This window comes from Balaenoptera musculus, chromosome 5 (assembly GCF_009873245.2).
Source record: "Balaenoptera musculus isolate JJ_BM4_2016_0621 chromosome 5, mBalMus1.pri.v3, whole genome shotgun sequence".
Lineage (NCBI taxonomy): Eukaryota > Metazoa > Chordata > Mammalia > Artiodactyla > Balaenopteridae > Balaenoptera > Balaenoptera musculus.
The window spans coordinates 139,284,999-139,300,048 of NC_045789.1; the positions used below are offsets into that span (position 1 = coordinate 139,284,999).

Sequence of the window (15,050 nt, forward strand, 5' to 3'; positions counted from 1 at the left end):
GTCTTGTTGCATGTCTTATAGATGCATGCCTACACACACACACACACACACTCACACACACACTCACTCACTCACTCACATCACTCGCTGTCCCCTCACACAGGCGTGGAATTGCTAGATAACAGGTTCAGTTTTACAGTGTACATCAAACTGATTTCTAAAGGGGTTGTACCATACTGTACCAGCGGTGTTTAAGAGATGCTATGTATCCATATCCTTTTCATCACATAGCACTGTCTGATTTATAATTTTCTCTCACTCTGTATAGATGTAAAATAGTGTCCCATTGAGTTTGTAATTTGCATTTCTCTGATGGTTAGGGAGGTTGAACCCCCTTTCAGTAGGAGTTATTTATGTATTTCAGATGCCAGTCCTTTGTCAGTGATGTGTGTTATGTATATTTGCTCCCTATTTGTGGCTTGTTTTTTTCTTTTTACTGTTTCCTGTTAGTTTATTTTTGGCTTTTTTTTTTTTTTTTGAGATTTTAATGTCATGTCATTTATCACTCTTATGGTTTACCCTTAACATCATAATGATAGTCCCCGTTACTTTATCTTAAAGTTATGCTGTTCAAGTTCAGTTCTTTAATCCACCAAGAGTTTATTTTTATGTATGACATGAGCGGTAGAGTTCTAATTTTATTTTTATTTTTCCCTATGAATAACCAAATTGTCCCATCACCATTTAATGAGGCATACAAGTTTAAAATCAGTATCTTTCTGGTGAAGGGACCCTCTTACATTATGAGATAAAGGATCCTTAAATGCCTTCTGCCTTCATGTATGTTTTGTTAGATATTTTGGGCACCACCACTTCTGAACCATAAATGAGTTCAAACTCTGTTTTCGGAGGACCCAGGTGATTCCTATTGGGGCTGTAATTCTAACCAAGGGCTCTTCCACCTCTGGCCATCCTGATCTTAAGACTGTTGGTGTCCTTTGAGTCCTTAGTTTATTATGAAGAGAGTCTCTCCTGTTTGACTTCCCACCTTCTGTGGACCTTGGACTTCGATTTTTCTCCCACTCATCTTGTGAGTCTCAGGAATCATGGATTCCTATTTTCCAAGATTGGCAATTGAGTAAAGCACCTCCTGGGCTCCCTTACCAATCTGTATTGTTTTATGGACTTGTAGTTTCTTTTAATGTCTTGTTATCTCTTTGTTGCTTTTAGGAAGCTTTTGTTTTGTTTGACTCTTTAAGTACTTCATTTCACCTTTCACATTTTTTCCTATGGAAGAATTGATCTGAGTAACTAGCTTACTTTTCTTGAAATAAGAAGGCTTATGATTAGTTTTTTTTTTTTTTTTTTTTTTAAAGGAATTCCTTTATTTTTATTATTTATTTATTTATTTTTGGCTGTGTGGGGTCTTCATTTCTGTGCGAGGGCTTTCTCTAGTTGCGGCAAGTGGGGGCCACTCTTCATCGCGGTGCGCGGGCCTCTCACTGTCACGGCCTCTCTCGTTGTGGAGCACAGGCTCCAGATGCGCAGGCTCAGTAATTGTGGCTCACGGGCCCAGTTCCTCCGCGGCATGTGGGATCTTCCCAGACCAGGGCTCGAACCCGTGTCCCCTGCATTGGCAGGCAGATTCTCAACCACTGCGCCACCAGGGAAGCCCATGATTAGTTTTTTTAAATAATTTTTTTTACTGTGGTAAAATACACAAAATGTAACATTTACAATTTTAACCATTTTAAAGTGTGCAATTCAGTGACATTAAATACATTCACAGTGTCGTGCAACCGTGACACCATACATTTTCCAGAACTTTTTCCTCATCCCAAATGGGCCAATCTCTGTGCCTGTTAAATATTAACTCTCCATTCCTCCTTTCCCCCATCCCTGGTAACTCTATTCCAGTTTCTGTCTCTATGAATTTGCCTACTCTAGGTACTTAATGTAAGTAGAATTGTATAATATTTGTCCTTTTGTGTTTGGCTTATTTTAGCATAATGTCCTTAAGTATCATCCATATTGCATGAGGTGTGAGAATTTTATTCCTTTTTGGGGCTGAGTATTCCATCGTGTTTATACATCACATTTTATCTGTTCATCTGTTTAATAGACACTTGGGTTGTTTACACCTTTTGGCTGTTGTGAATAATGCTGCTGTGAACATTGTTGTACAAGAATTTGAGTCCCTGTTTTCATTCCTTTTGGGTCTATACCTAGGAGTGGATGGTGAGTCATGTGTTACGTCTGTGTTTAACTTTCTGAGGAACTGCCGAACATTTCCACAGCAGCTGCACCAGGGTTCCAGTTTCTCCGTGTCCTCGCCTACACTTGTTATTTTCCCTTTTTACAAAATATATAACAGTCATCCTAATGGATGTGAAGTGATATTTGTGATTAGTTTTTTAAAGTCTCCTATTAGTGATTTTTATCTTCTTGATCTTTTAAACAATTATGTAAAAATCCCATGATGGTGGATTTGAAAATTTCTCCTTGTAGTTCTGTTGGTTTTTTCTTTATATTTGAGTTTATTTTATAAGTTACATCCAAATTTAAAATCCCAGTGAATTATTCTGGTAGACTTAAATTGCAGTGAATTGAACCATTGAGCATTATATAATGACCCTGTATTGTGCTTTTTGTCTTAATATTCTCTTGTCTGATGTTAATATTCCTATGCTATCTTTCTTTTGGTTAGTATTTGCAAGGTGGATGCTTTTTTCCTTTACTTAATGTATCTTTCATGTTCTTCCTTTATACTTAGCATTATGAAATAAACATTTCCATGCTAAACGATATTAATTTTTAATATTTATAATACTCTTGATTTAACTACTGTGTCATAACTTGTGTAACCAGTCCACCATTTTCAGGTATTTTGATAGTCTTCATTTTTTTCTTATGTTTGCTCTTGAATGAGATCATGTATATCTTGTGTATATAGCTTTTTGTTGTTGGATACTTTCCCTTTTTTTTTTTGATACATTCATTTGGATGAACTCTTAGAAGTAGAATTATAGGATTTCTTGGGTATACACATTATTTTTTGGCCTTTGATACTGCCATATTGCTTTTCAAAGGAGTTGTACCGACTTACAATGCCACCAGCACTATTAAATGTCTGCTAGACACCACTTATCATATGATACACCATAATTTCATGAATTTCTAAGAAAGAAAAAACTTTTTCAGTTAAACTGACACAGTACTTCCTTATTTAGAATTTTTATTTCATGCCTATTAGAAGATACCTTTTAGATGTGGGTAGGCATAGGTTTTTATCATAGCACTTTCGAATATACATTAAAAGGGAAAAAGCCAATTAAAATGGTTAAGGTGTTTCTAAAGCTTCACATTTAGTGTCCACTTCTATGTTATTTCTTGACTCAAAGTACTTTTAATATTTTTCCACATTATACATTAAGAATGTTGGTGATAGCAGAAAACTTAATAACCTGATTTTAAAATGGGCTAAGGACTGGAATAGACATTTCTCCAAAGGAGACATACAGATGGCCAACAGGTTTATGAGTAGATGTTCGATTATCTAATTATCAGGGAAATGCAAATCAGAACCACAGTGAGATAACACCTTACGCCTGTTAGGATGACTGTTCTCAAAAACCAAAAGACTAGGATTGGTGAGGATTTGGGGAAGTTGGAACCCTTGTCCATTTTTGGTGGGCATGCAAAATGGTGCAGCTGCTGTGGAAAACAGTATGGAATTTCCTCAAAAAATTTAAAAATAGAATTACTGTTATGATCCTGTAATCCTACTTCTGGGTATATATCCAAAGAAAATGAAAACAGGATATTAAAGAGATGTCTGCACTCACATGTTCATCGCAGCACTTACTCATAATAGCTAAGCTGTGGAAACAACCTAAAAGTCCATCATGGAGGAATGGATAAAGAAAATATAGCATACACATACAATGGAATATTATTCAACCTTAAAAAAAGAGAACTGCAAAATGCCACAACATGGGTGAACCTTGAGGAGATTATGCTAAGTGAAATAAGCCAGTCACGAAGAAATAGTGCATGATTCCACTTATATGAGCTATCTAAAATAGATGTATTAGAAGCACAGAGTAGAATGGTGGTTGCCAGGGATGGGAAGTTGTTGATCAACAGGTATAAAGTTTCAGTTATGCAAAATGAACAAGTTCTAGCAATCTGCTATACAACATTGTGCCTGTAATTAACAATGCCATATTGTACTCCTGAATTTAAGAGGAGAGATCTCATGTTATGTGTTCTTACCACAATAAAAAATTTAAAAAATATATTGGTGAGGGAATTCCTTGGCGGTCCAGTGGTTAGGACTCGGCGCTTCCACTTCAGGCGGCACAGGTTCAGTCCCTGGTTGGGAGAACTAAGATCCTGCAAGCCTTGCGGCATGGCAAAAAATAAAATATTGGTGATAAAGTGCTTCTAATGAGTGTCTGGTCAATAACAGTTACATGATGCTCTTGATTGTACAGTGCATGTTGATTTCAGTTATATTAAAATGTGAAAGATTCCATCCTAGAATCACTAAGATATGGTGATTTCACTATAATGTCATTGGGTATCATTATTTAATGTTTTTCCCTATCCCAGTGAGGTATAAAGTGTCATTCATATGAATTTTAACTTGCATTTTTATTAATGAAGTTGAATATTTTTCAGTATTTGTAGGAGTATTATTTTAGTAACTGTTAAGACCTTTAGTATTGAAACTAAAGGTGAGATGTTTCTCATTGTATTCGAGTTTACAGAGTTTTTCCTCAAAGAGAGACCGCTTAATGTGGATATTACTTGATTTTTTTTTTTTTTTAATGTAGTTAGTTTAAGAAATACTCTCTGGAACTGGCTTTTATGACAGGTGTGAAGCTGTTGTTCATGAATTTGTACGTTAGAATCACCAAGGAGCCTGTTGACATGTAGCTTCTGGCCCTGTTGCAGAGTGATTTAGTGTGGAATGAGGTGCAGGAATCTATTCTTAACAAACTCCCCCAGGTGATTACCATGCTGTGGACCATGCTGAGAGGCTGTGGAAGGTGGAGGTGTAGTTACAGCTACAGATTTTCTGAGAACCTCTTTGGTAATACTGGCTGAAAAATTATAGGAGTAGAATACATGACTAGAAAGCCATGGAAACTTGTTAATAAACTGCTTTTAATGTTAAGAAGTGAGGAATTTCAATTATTAAATGTGAAGGGTCCAGCATGTCTAGGTTTTTGAGAAGAATTACATGGTAAGTCAGGATTGTTGAATGTCACATACAGTTCCATCCTCTGTAACAATGTGAAAAAAGAAAAATGAGATTTTTGTTAAGGTAATTCTTTTATATTGGTAATTGCTTCATTTCAAGGTTTTCTCAGTACCTGTGATGTCTAGAGTAAACAGCTTAGGCTAAAACAAGGTTTGATTACTTAAGCAGAATGTAAGTTCCATGAAGGAAATGGTGCTCATTCTTCTATTTGTAGACTCTTATTCTATTTTTTTTTTTATTTTTTAATTAATTAATTAATTTATTTATTTTTGGCTGTGTTGGGTCTTCGTTTCTGTGCTAGGGCTTTCTCTAGTTGCGGCAAGCGGGGGCCACTCTTCATCGCGGTGCGCGGGCCTCTCACTATCGTGGCCTCTCTTGTTGCGGAGCACAGGCTCCAGACGCGCAGGCTCAGTAGTTATGGCTCACGGACCCAGTTGCTCCGCGGCATGTGGGATCTTCCCAGACCAGGGCTCGAACCCGTGTCCCCTGCATTAGCAGGCAGATTCTTAACCACTGCGCCACCAGGGAAGCCCTATTTGTAGACTCTTAAAACAGTGCTTGGTGCGTGGTGGGCATTCAGTAATATTTGTTGAATGTATGAATATGCAGAACAGTTTACATATCAAGTACTCTTCAGGGAGTAGGAGTTTGCTTTGAATCACTTAAAATTGCCTATAGGAAGTTGTTGCAATGGATCTTATCAATACATAGACTTTTTATTAATCCTGCTATGGATTTTTTTTTTTTTTGCCCGGGGCCCGCGGCATGTGGGATCTTAATTCCCTGACCAGGGATGGAACCCCCGCCCCCTGCAGTGGAAGCTCGGGGTCTTAACCACTGGACCACCAGGGAAGCGTACCCCCTGCTATGGATTTTTAATTGAGGTTCATTTATTGTTGAGATTGTGGGAATAATCATTATATCATTTAGATTCTTATGTAAATTACATTTTAAATTTATAATTGGTAGTATGAATAGAGCTCTTGAATTAAAAGCATTATTATTTTCCTTTTAGGAGTTAATGGAGCAGTTTCATCAAGTTGAATCTCAACTAAATAAGCTAAATCATCTTCTTACTGATATTCTTGCTGATGTGAAGACAAAAAGAAAAATTTTGGCATCTAATAAACTGCATCAAATGGAAAGAGAATTATATGTATATTTTTTAAAAGATGAAGATTATCTGAAAGATATTGTGGAGAATTTAGAAAACCAGTCAAAGATTAAGGCTGTTGGTCTTGAAGATTGAAAATGAAATATTTACTGCACGTGCTGTGTTTTAATGTTTTATAAGGAGGAGAATATAGCTAATAAACACTATGAAAATTTTAAATTCGAGGTCAATGGAGCATTTCATTTAATGAATTCAAGTACTATATCAATTTGGTTTATTATATGTTTGTTCAAAGTACCAGTGCTTTTTATGACTTGAACATTTGCTTGGTGGCACTTAGTCCTGGTAACTTTTAAGTTACAGAGAAAAAGCATTATTATATAATGCAAATATTTTTTACAGAGTTAATTGTATCTCTCATTTTATTTTTTTAGAGATAGAAATTTCTGCTGTTAAATATTTTAAAAATTTGTACGACTTTGAATCAGCATTGTTAAAGCTGTAGACCTTAATAAATGGAATAGTTAAGTCCCCTCATATTTGTCTATGAAGTAAAATTCTGCCACTCAAACTGTATTCACCCATAATTCCCTGCTGTAGACTTCGAGACTATTTTAATGTTCCTGCTTGTACCACAAAGAATGTCAAGTCTCCATTGGCCATTGCTCATTTTAGCGGTTGGGTCCTAGGGATTCAATATTTCTGCAGGACAGATGTCAGCAGTGCTTTGACTTCAGTCTGACTTACATATAAATGAATGACTTTCAAATGAAGTTTCAAAATTCCATAGAAGTGGTTGCTCAGATGTATAACACTATTTTAATCAATTTCTTAGGAGTGAAAATACCTAAGTGTTGGAGTCTACTGGTTGGGATACAAGTGTAGTATTTGGACAATTAGAAATTATTTTAAGAGTTGAGGTAAAATAATTTGAAGTAGCTTATTTATCAGTTATTACATCAAATGATTCTTGAGTGCCAGGTTTATATGTGACCTCTGTTACATACTAAGAAGCTTTATGGAGAAAAGAGAAGATTTAGACACTACCTTCAAGAAATATTACTGCTCCAAAAATGTATTACCTGCTTGTAATGTGGAATGCCTGTCTAAAAACTTCACATTTTAGGTGATCTTTATGGAGTTTTTTAGCTACAACCATCAGAAAATGGGTATGCTTAGGTGACATATGGGCCTTGACAATTTTGAACAAATATGTTTTGCTAATTATTGTATTTGTACATTTTTCAAAATTTGTATTTGTTAAGTAGATGTTAATATGCTTGAAAAATTTGTAGCAATAAGTTTTGCCTAAGATTTTGTTATTAACTCCTCACAGGTAACCTTTGTTTGTTCCTGTTTTTCCCTCTGCCCTACCTTGGAATTGAGAATTTACTTGAAATTTTTCTCCTCTCCAGTAATGTGGGAAAATGTCACCTGGTTTTCTGGTTCATGAAACAGCAAATTCTGTTTAGATTAGTGCCAAATACATTAGATGTATTACCAGCTACTCGATTTGTACTGTCCCTTCTAGACCTTCACCTGCTCAGCCCAGGAGGCCAGTACAGCCCAGCAGTGCAAGTGAAAGGATGTCAGGTTATGTGTCTGTCATAATAACCCAAGACAGTTAAAAATAATTTTTATGTTACTAGATCTGTATGCTTGAAGATTATAATTAAGCCGTTTGTTTCAAACCTCAAGAAGTAGGAAATATTTGAGTAGATTGCTTGCTTCAAGATTGGAGATACGTTCTTTACTTTGTTGTCTATTTACCATAATACCCAGTTGAGCCTCTAAATGTTTCACTTTCTTCTTACTATCTTATCTGTATTATGGGGACAATTAATACCTATTTCCTGTAGTGGTGAATATAGTAATTTTTATGAATGTCTCTACATAAAAATTTTTACATGACTTTTTCTTATTTTGAAGTCTCAAAATTAATATATGGGTATTATGTTTATCTTACGTTTAGGATTTTATGAAAATGGAAAATTACGAGGCATTTGTAGGCTTTGAACTCTGTAAGATACCACTCTCCAGTGTTGCTCAGAAGATTATGTCTGCTATGCATTCAGGTGATTTAGTGGAGTCTAAGGATTGGAGAGAGAGTGAAAAGAGTGAGTAATGTTTATGAACCTTCATATTTTTTGTTACCTTGAGTCTTAATTATTCTTAAGACTAAGTTTTGAAAATCATTGACCTTAAAAATGAAACAGTTATTTTACCTGCAAAAATGGGTTTACTCGAGAATAGCAGAGAACTGGAATTTGGGACAAGCATGCTATACAGAGGCCAAAGGCAAGTCTAACAAAGGAGAGGAACATTATTTTATAGAGAAAAAGGTGGTTGTTGGCAGGGGTTGTTTTGAATCACAGTCCATTGGAGAAAAGTGAGGGTTCGGAGTGCTGCTGGTTTCTGGCTGAGTTGCTGGGGAAGTGGATTTCTTGTAGGAGATGCCCTGTACATCTTTTCCTGTGGGGACCTGTAATTGATTCTTTCCTGTTGATTCTTCCTCCTGCTGACTTTGAGTGATACTGCATGAGAGCTCCCCCTTCTGGCCTCCCAACTCCATTTTAGTGAGCCTTCTCCTTATTAATTTTCACAAAACGAAATGTAGCAGAGTTTTTCTATAGAACTTTTTACTGTGTAGGGAAGTTCCTGCCTACAAACAGTCCAGCTTCCCCTTGTTTTACTCTCATTCAGTGATGACTGAGCTTCTGCTCACTAAATTTTATATTCTCAGCCCTTACTGCTTTGAAAATGTGACACTCTCTTCGTTGTTTCAGGCATTTCTGCCAAACATTCCCTTAGAATCTGGATCAGCTGTTTAAGTAACTTCAAAAAAGAGATGGGCTCTTTCATAGTGCCCGTTTCTAAACCCTTAGCTCTCAGGTGATTGAACCTGTATTTGCGTATTTGTGGTGGACAGGAGAAGTGTTCTTGACAGTATGTGTATTATACCGCTGTAGAAATGTATAAACTGTTACGTGACAAAGATCAGTGGACCTGTGTACATACGTTTATGACATATAATAGTAAAAGCAGTGACATATGCTCACAAGTGTGACTGAAATAGTTGGAATACCAGGTGTTTTTTTTTTTGTTTGTTTTACTAGCAAAGCAGTTTTTATTTTAAATTGTAAGTCTGGACCAATAATTTGTTTTTCTCTTCTACAGAGTAGGTTATGAGTGAGATATAATTAATTATATTGAGATGAAATAATTGAGAAGTATTAACAAATAGTGCAAAAGCTGTTACAAATGCAGTTTGTCGATTAAGATACAGTAACGCTTAACGTTTCAGTCTATTCATATTCAGGCATCTGTTGTCCTTGTTATGGAAGTCAGTAATGAAGAGTAAGAATTTTGGGGTATGGACTACATACCTAGCAATTGATAGTGTTTTAGGGGGAATGTTGTTGCTGGGGGAAGTAGTAAAGTTAACATCAAACGTCAAAGAGCCGGGACTTCCCTAGTGGCACAGTGGTTAAGAATCTGCCTGCCAATGCAGGGGACATGGGTTCGATCCCTGGTCTGGGAAGATCCCACATGCCGCAGAACAACTAAGCCCATGTGCCACAACTGCTGAGCACACGTGCCACAACTGTTGAAGCCCGCGTGCCTAGAGCTTGTGCTCTGCAACAAGAGAAGCCACTGCAATGAGAAGCCCGCGCACTGCAACGAAGAGTAGCCCCCGCTCGCCACAACTAGAGAAAGCCCGCGTGGAGCAACGAAGACCCAACACAGCCAAAAATAAAGAAATTAATTAATTTTTAAAAAATCAAAGAGCCTTTTCCTTTATTCTGTATACTTGCTTTCCAAAATAAAAGAGCAGTGTGCACTTGACAGAGTTCGAAATTGCTTACCTTCAAAAACTGATAAAATAATAAAATGCCTCTGGAAGCAGTAATGTGAGTCTCTGTTGAGAAAAATGTATGGCAATCAGCCCCTGCCATGAACTGTCTTGTCATGCTCTTAAAATACCCTGTTAAAATCCTAGTTTTCATAAATTTATTGAGAAGATAAGGTATTTTCTGTCAAGTGTTCATGGATTTGGAAAAAGTGGAATTTTCACAAAGATTATATCTGTTCCTGTGTCACACTCTTACTATGAACTTAGTGAGTTAAAACAACACACATTTGTTACCTCATAGTTGCTGTGGGCCAGGAGCCTGGGCACAGCTTAGCTGGGTTCTCTGCAGGGCTGCAGTGCAGGTGCCAGTCAGGGCTGGGGGCTCATCTGAGGCTCGAAATGGGAAGCATTTGCTTGTAAGCTCACATGGTTGTGGGCAGAGTTCAGCCCCTTGTAGGCTCTTGGACTGAGGGTCTCGGTTCTTGGTGATGGTTGGCTAGAAGCCACCCTCAGTTCGTTTCCATGTGATTCTTTCCATAGGCAGCTTTACATTATTGGAGCTTGCTTTTTCAAAGCTGGCAAGAGAGTGTCCCTGGCAAGACTGACATTACATTCTTATGTAAGGTAGTCACATTCTGTCACCGTTGCTGTATTCTTTTGGGTAGAAGTAAGTCCCATCCACACTCAAGGGGTTACACAAGGGCATGAATACTAGAAGGCAGGGGTAGTGGGACCACCTTAGAGTCTGTCTGCCACACAGTCCCACCCGTTTTATTCTTATTTCATATAAATCTGAGTTAAAGTTGGATTGCTGGTGGGTTGTTGGTGAATGAATGATGCTGAACCTGAATTGATTCCCGGACTCTTGTCACATGCTGAGCTGTTATGTCAAATCCTTCTCTTTTATAAATAAAATCGTAGATCAGCATTTCATTTCTGAAACCCCATTTCATACTAGATAAATAGCGAAATTGAACTCAGAAATCAATGGAAATAAACTACAAATATTTGCTTTTACAAAAATGTATTAAGTAGGGGCTTCCCTGGTGGCGCAGTGGTTGAGAATCTGCCTGCCAATGCAGGGGACACGAGTTCGAGCCCTGGTCTGGGAAGAACCCACATGCCGCGGAGCTACTAGGCCCATGAGCCACAATTGCTGAGCCTGCGCGTCTGGAGCCTGTGCTCCACAAGAGAGGCCGCGATAGTGAGAGGCCCGCGCACCGCGATGAAGAGTGGCCCCCACTTGCTGCAACTGGAGAAAGCCCTCGCACAGAAACGAAGACAGAGCACAGCCATAAATAAATAAATAAATAAAAAATTTTTTTAAATGTATTAAGTAAAACCAAACAATGTTATATGTCACTTTGGAATCTAATTTTCTGATCTGCTAGGCTGACTGAGGTATACACACCCACTAAGGATTGGACAGTGTGTATCTTCTTGCAGCAGGGTTGGTCTTTATTTAAAAACCCTTTGCTGTGAAAAAAAGATGCAAAAGCTTAAAATACAGCTTAATGAGTTAATATAAAGGGGACATCATGTAACTGCCACGTACATTGCCAATATCTCAAGATTTCCTTCTCAAAACTCTTCCTGCTCAAAGGTAACCATTATGCTGACTTTTATGGCAGCCACCTGCCACCCTAGTCACATGAGGGTGTTTTACATTGCTCCAAAGGCCTTTTTGGCAGAGATCACTTGTCCGCCACACCGGAGTCCATCCATCCTCCTCGGAGGCATGACAGCAGATGACGTGGCTCGGTGTCCTTGCAGCCAGGTGTGGCCAAGTGGCAGGTTCCTGTCAGCAGGGTGTGCTGTTGCCAGGGCAGTCCCGAAGACGCCTGACTTGCTTCCCAGCTGGCCTCTTTCCTTCCATCCAGTTGGAACCTGAAACGACTCCTTTCCAACCTGCAAATGATAACAGTGTCCTAGAAGACTGTGGATCAACGTGCTGGAGGGACCCCGGGTCCAGAGTGACTTCATGAAACAGCTGCTCCACCAGCTGAGACCACTCACCTCAGAACAAGAGAGAGAAAAAAACTTTTGTGGTTTAAACCATTGTATGGGTGGGTCTTTTGTGACTGTGGCTTAGCTTTTTACCTTAGCTCTTACACCTTTAAACTAGATTCAGAATTGGGTTCATCTGACTTGAATTTACATTGTCATTTTAGTGTTCAGTAATGCCACTGAAAGTCTTTGGGAAATACTGGGGGAGGAAGATTTTTCATGGTGATTTCAAGGTTGTCAGCTGGCCTGGTGCTATGTAGAACATTATGCATTTGATTAAGCACATTTTTATTAGACTACATCTCTGTATTTTGCCTAAGTACCTATAGAAATCAAGTAACGTTTTCTAGTACACATTTATCCAAAATTGTTTTTAACTTAATAGAGCTTGGGGTGAATACGGTTTTTTTCTAGTAAAATAAGAATAGTTTTACAGACATTACATGTTTTTTTTTAAAGGGCCATTTATTTTATTTTATTTTATTTATTTATTTAATTTTTGGCTGCGTTGGGTCTTCATTGCCACACGTGGACTTTCTCTAGTTGTGGTGAGTAGGGGCTTCTCTTGTTGTGGAGCATGGCCTCTAGGCACACGGGCTTCAGTAGTTGTGGCGTGTGGGCTCAGTAGTTGTGGCCCGTGGGCTCTAGAGCACAGGCTCAGTAGTTGTGACGCACGGGCTTAGTTGCTCCATGGCATGTGGGATCTTCCCAGACCAGGGCTCTAACCCGTGTCCCCTGCATTGGCAGGCAGATTCGTAACCACTGCGCCACCAGGGAAGCCCAGACATTACAAATTAATACAGGTGTAAGGCTCCTCAAGATAAATGTTGTCAAAATCCAATTCATTAATGTGAAGTGTGTCTTTATTCCCACCATCTAGTGGAAATCTTTGCAATTTCAAGGACAGATAACATAAAGCTAAATGACAAAATAGATTTATTTTGATTATATTCATTCTGGTCAAGAATAATGTGGATAAACATTTTTATTTCTATCAAATAAACATAAAATCCTTATGTCCAGTCACTTAGCAAACCCTGCCAGGTGTTGGATTCCAATTCCCATGGCTGTAATTCAAGCCTTCATTCCTTCTCACTTGAAAATTTGCAGAAGTTTCCTAATTGCTGTTTGCCATCAACTTATTGCCACTTTGCTCCTGCCTTTGCACTGTCGCTGGGATTAGCTCAACTCTTGTCCTTGCTCTCTGCAGAATTTATCTGTAGAAACATCCCCATGTGTTCCTACAGGGCAGCCTGGCCCTTGCCTGCCCTCTAAGTCTTAATGTCCCATCACTTTCCCTCTCTTTATGCCCTATTCAGATTTTTTAAAATTAATTAATTTTACAGCAGGTCCTTTTTGGTTATCTATTTTAAATACAGCAGTGTGTACATGTCAATCCCAAACTCCCAATCTATCTCTCCCCCCACCACTCTTCCCCCCTGGTACCCAAGGCAATCTACAGACTTGATGCAATCCCTCTCAAATTACCAATGGCATTTTTCACAGAACTAGATCAAAAAATCTTAAAATTCGTATGGAGACACAAAAGACCCTGAATAGCCAAAGCAATCTTGAGAAAGAAAAACACAGCTGGAGAAATCAGGCTCCCTGGCTTCAGACTATGCTACAGAGCTACAGTCATCAAAACAGTATGGTACTGGCACAAAAACAGAAATATAGATCAAAGGAACAGGATAGAAGGCCCAGAAATAAACCCATGCGCCTGTGGTCAATTAATCTACGACAAAGGAGGCAAGACTATACAATGGAGGAAAGATAGTGTCTTCAATAGATGGTGCTGGGAAAACTGGACAGCTACATGTAAAAGGATGAAACTAGAATATTCTTTAACACCATACACAAAAATAAACTCAAAGTGGATTAAAGACCTAAATGTAAGACTAGATACTATAAAACTTAGAGGAAAACATAAGCAGGGCACTCTTTGACATAAACTATGGCAATATCTTTTCTGATCCTTCTCCCAGAGTTATGGAAATAAAAACAAAAATAAACAAATGGGACCTAATTAAACTCAAGAGCTTTTTGCACAGCAAAGGAAGCCACAAACAAAACCAAAAGACAACCCACAGAATGGGAGAAAATTTGCAAATGATGCAACCGACAAGGGATTAGTTCCCGTTCAGATTTGACTCTAACTTCCAAACACACGTTGTTTCCTGGCTTCATCCTCTACTTACCTTTTCTTTCTCTCCGTACACGACTCTGAGTGGTGAAACCATAGCATTTCTCAAAGTTCTGCTCAAATGATACTTCATTACCAGAATGCCTTATTGGAAGTAAACTGCGTTTGATTCATTTGCAACTCAGTTTAGAGAATTTCCTGTGATGTAGTTTTGGGTTATTTGCATAATGCTTTAACTCTTGGTATGTTTTGAGCTTTTTGAAGGCAGGCAAAGGTGGTCTCATCTTTGATGATGCCGCAGGTGGGTTGATCTGTGAATTCAGCTCTTACCGATTTGTAAGAGCTTTCTACAGACGTATAAAACATATATGAAGGACTTTACTATTTCATTACTTATGTTGTATTTTCCTCAACATTTTGGGGGGTCTTTTTTTGTTTGTACTACTTCAGAAAAAGTTTTGTGTTTTTTTTTTGTTTTAAGTAGAAAAACCAAAAACAAAGTCCATAGTCCCACATTAAAAAAAAAATTCTGGGCAGGAGACTTATATGGTGGCACAGTGGTTAAGAATCCACCTGCCAATGCAGGGGACATGGGTTCAAGCCCTGGTCCGGGAAGATCCCACATGCCGCGGAGCAACTAAACCTGTGTGCTGCAACTACTGAGCCTGCGCTCTAGAGCCCACGAGCCACAACTCCTGAGCCCGCATGCCACAACTACTGA

At 38.3% G+C, this 15,050-nt stretch overlaps 1 protein-coding gene across 8 annotated transcripts in view; it reads left to right on the forward strand.

Annotated features, from left to right (window-relative positions):
• The window catches only part of HAUS3 (HAUS augmin like complex subunit 3), a 62,343-nt gene that overhangs the window by 6,278 nt on the left and 41,015 nt on the right, over nt 1-15,050 (forward strand). For 3 of the 8 annotated variants that reach the window (XR_005019985.1, XR_005019986.1, XR_005019987.1), the window contains exon 3: nt 8,296-8,440. Coding sequence is in view for 3 of the 8 variants with exons in the window: in XM_036853023.1 (XP_036708918.1) it covers nt 6,225-6,458 (234 nt within the window). In the remaining 5 variants the exon portion in view is untranslated. The other 5 variants (XM_036853023.1, XM_036853024.1, XM_036853025.1 and 2 more) reach the window with 3 other exon arrangements.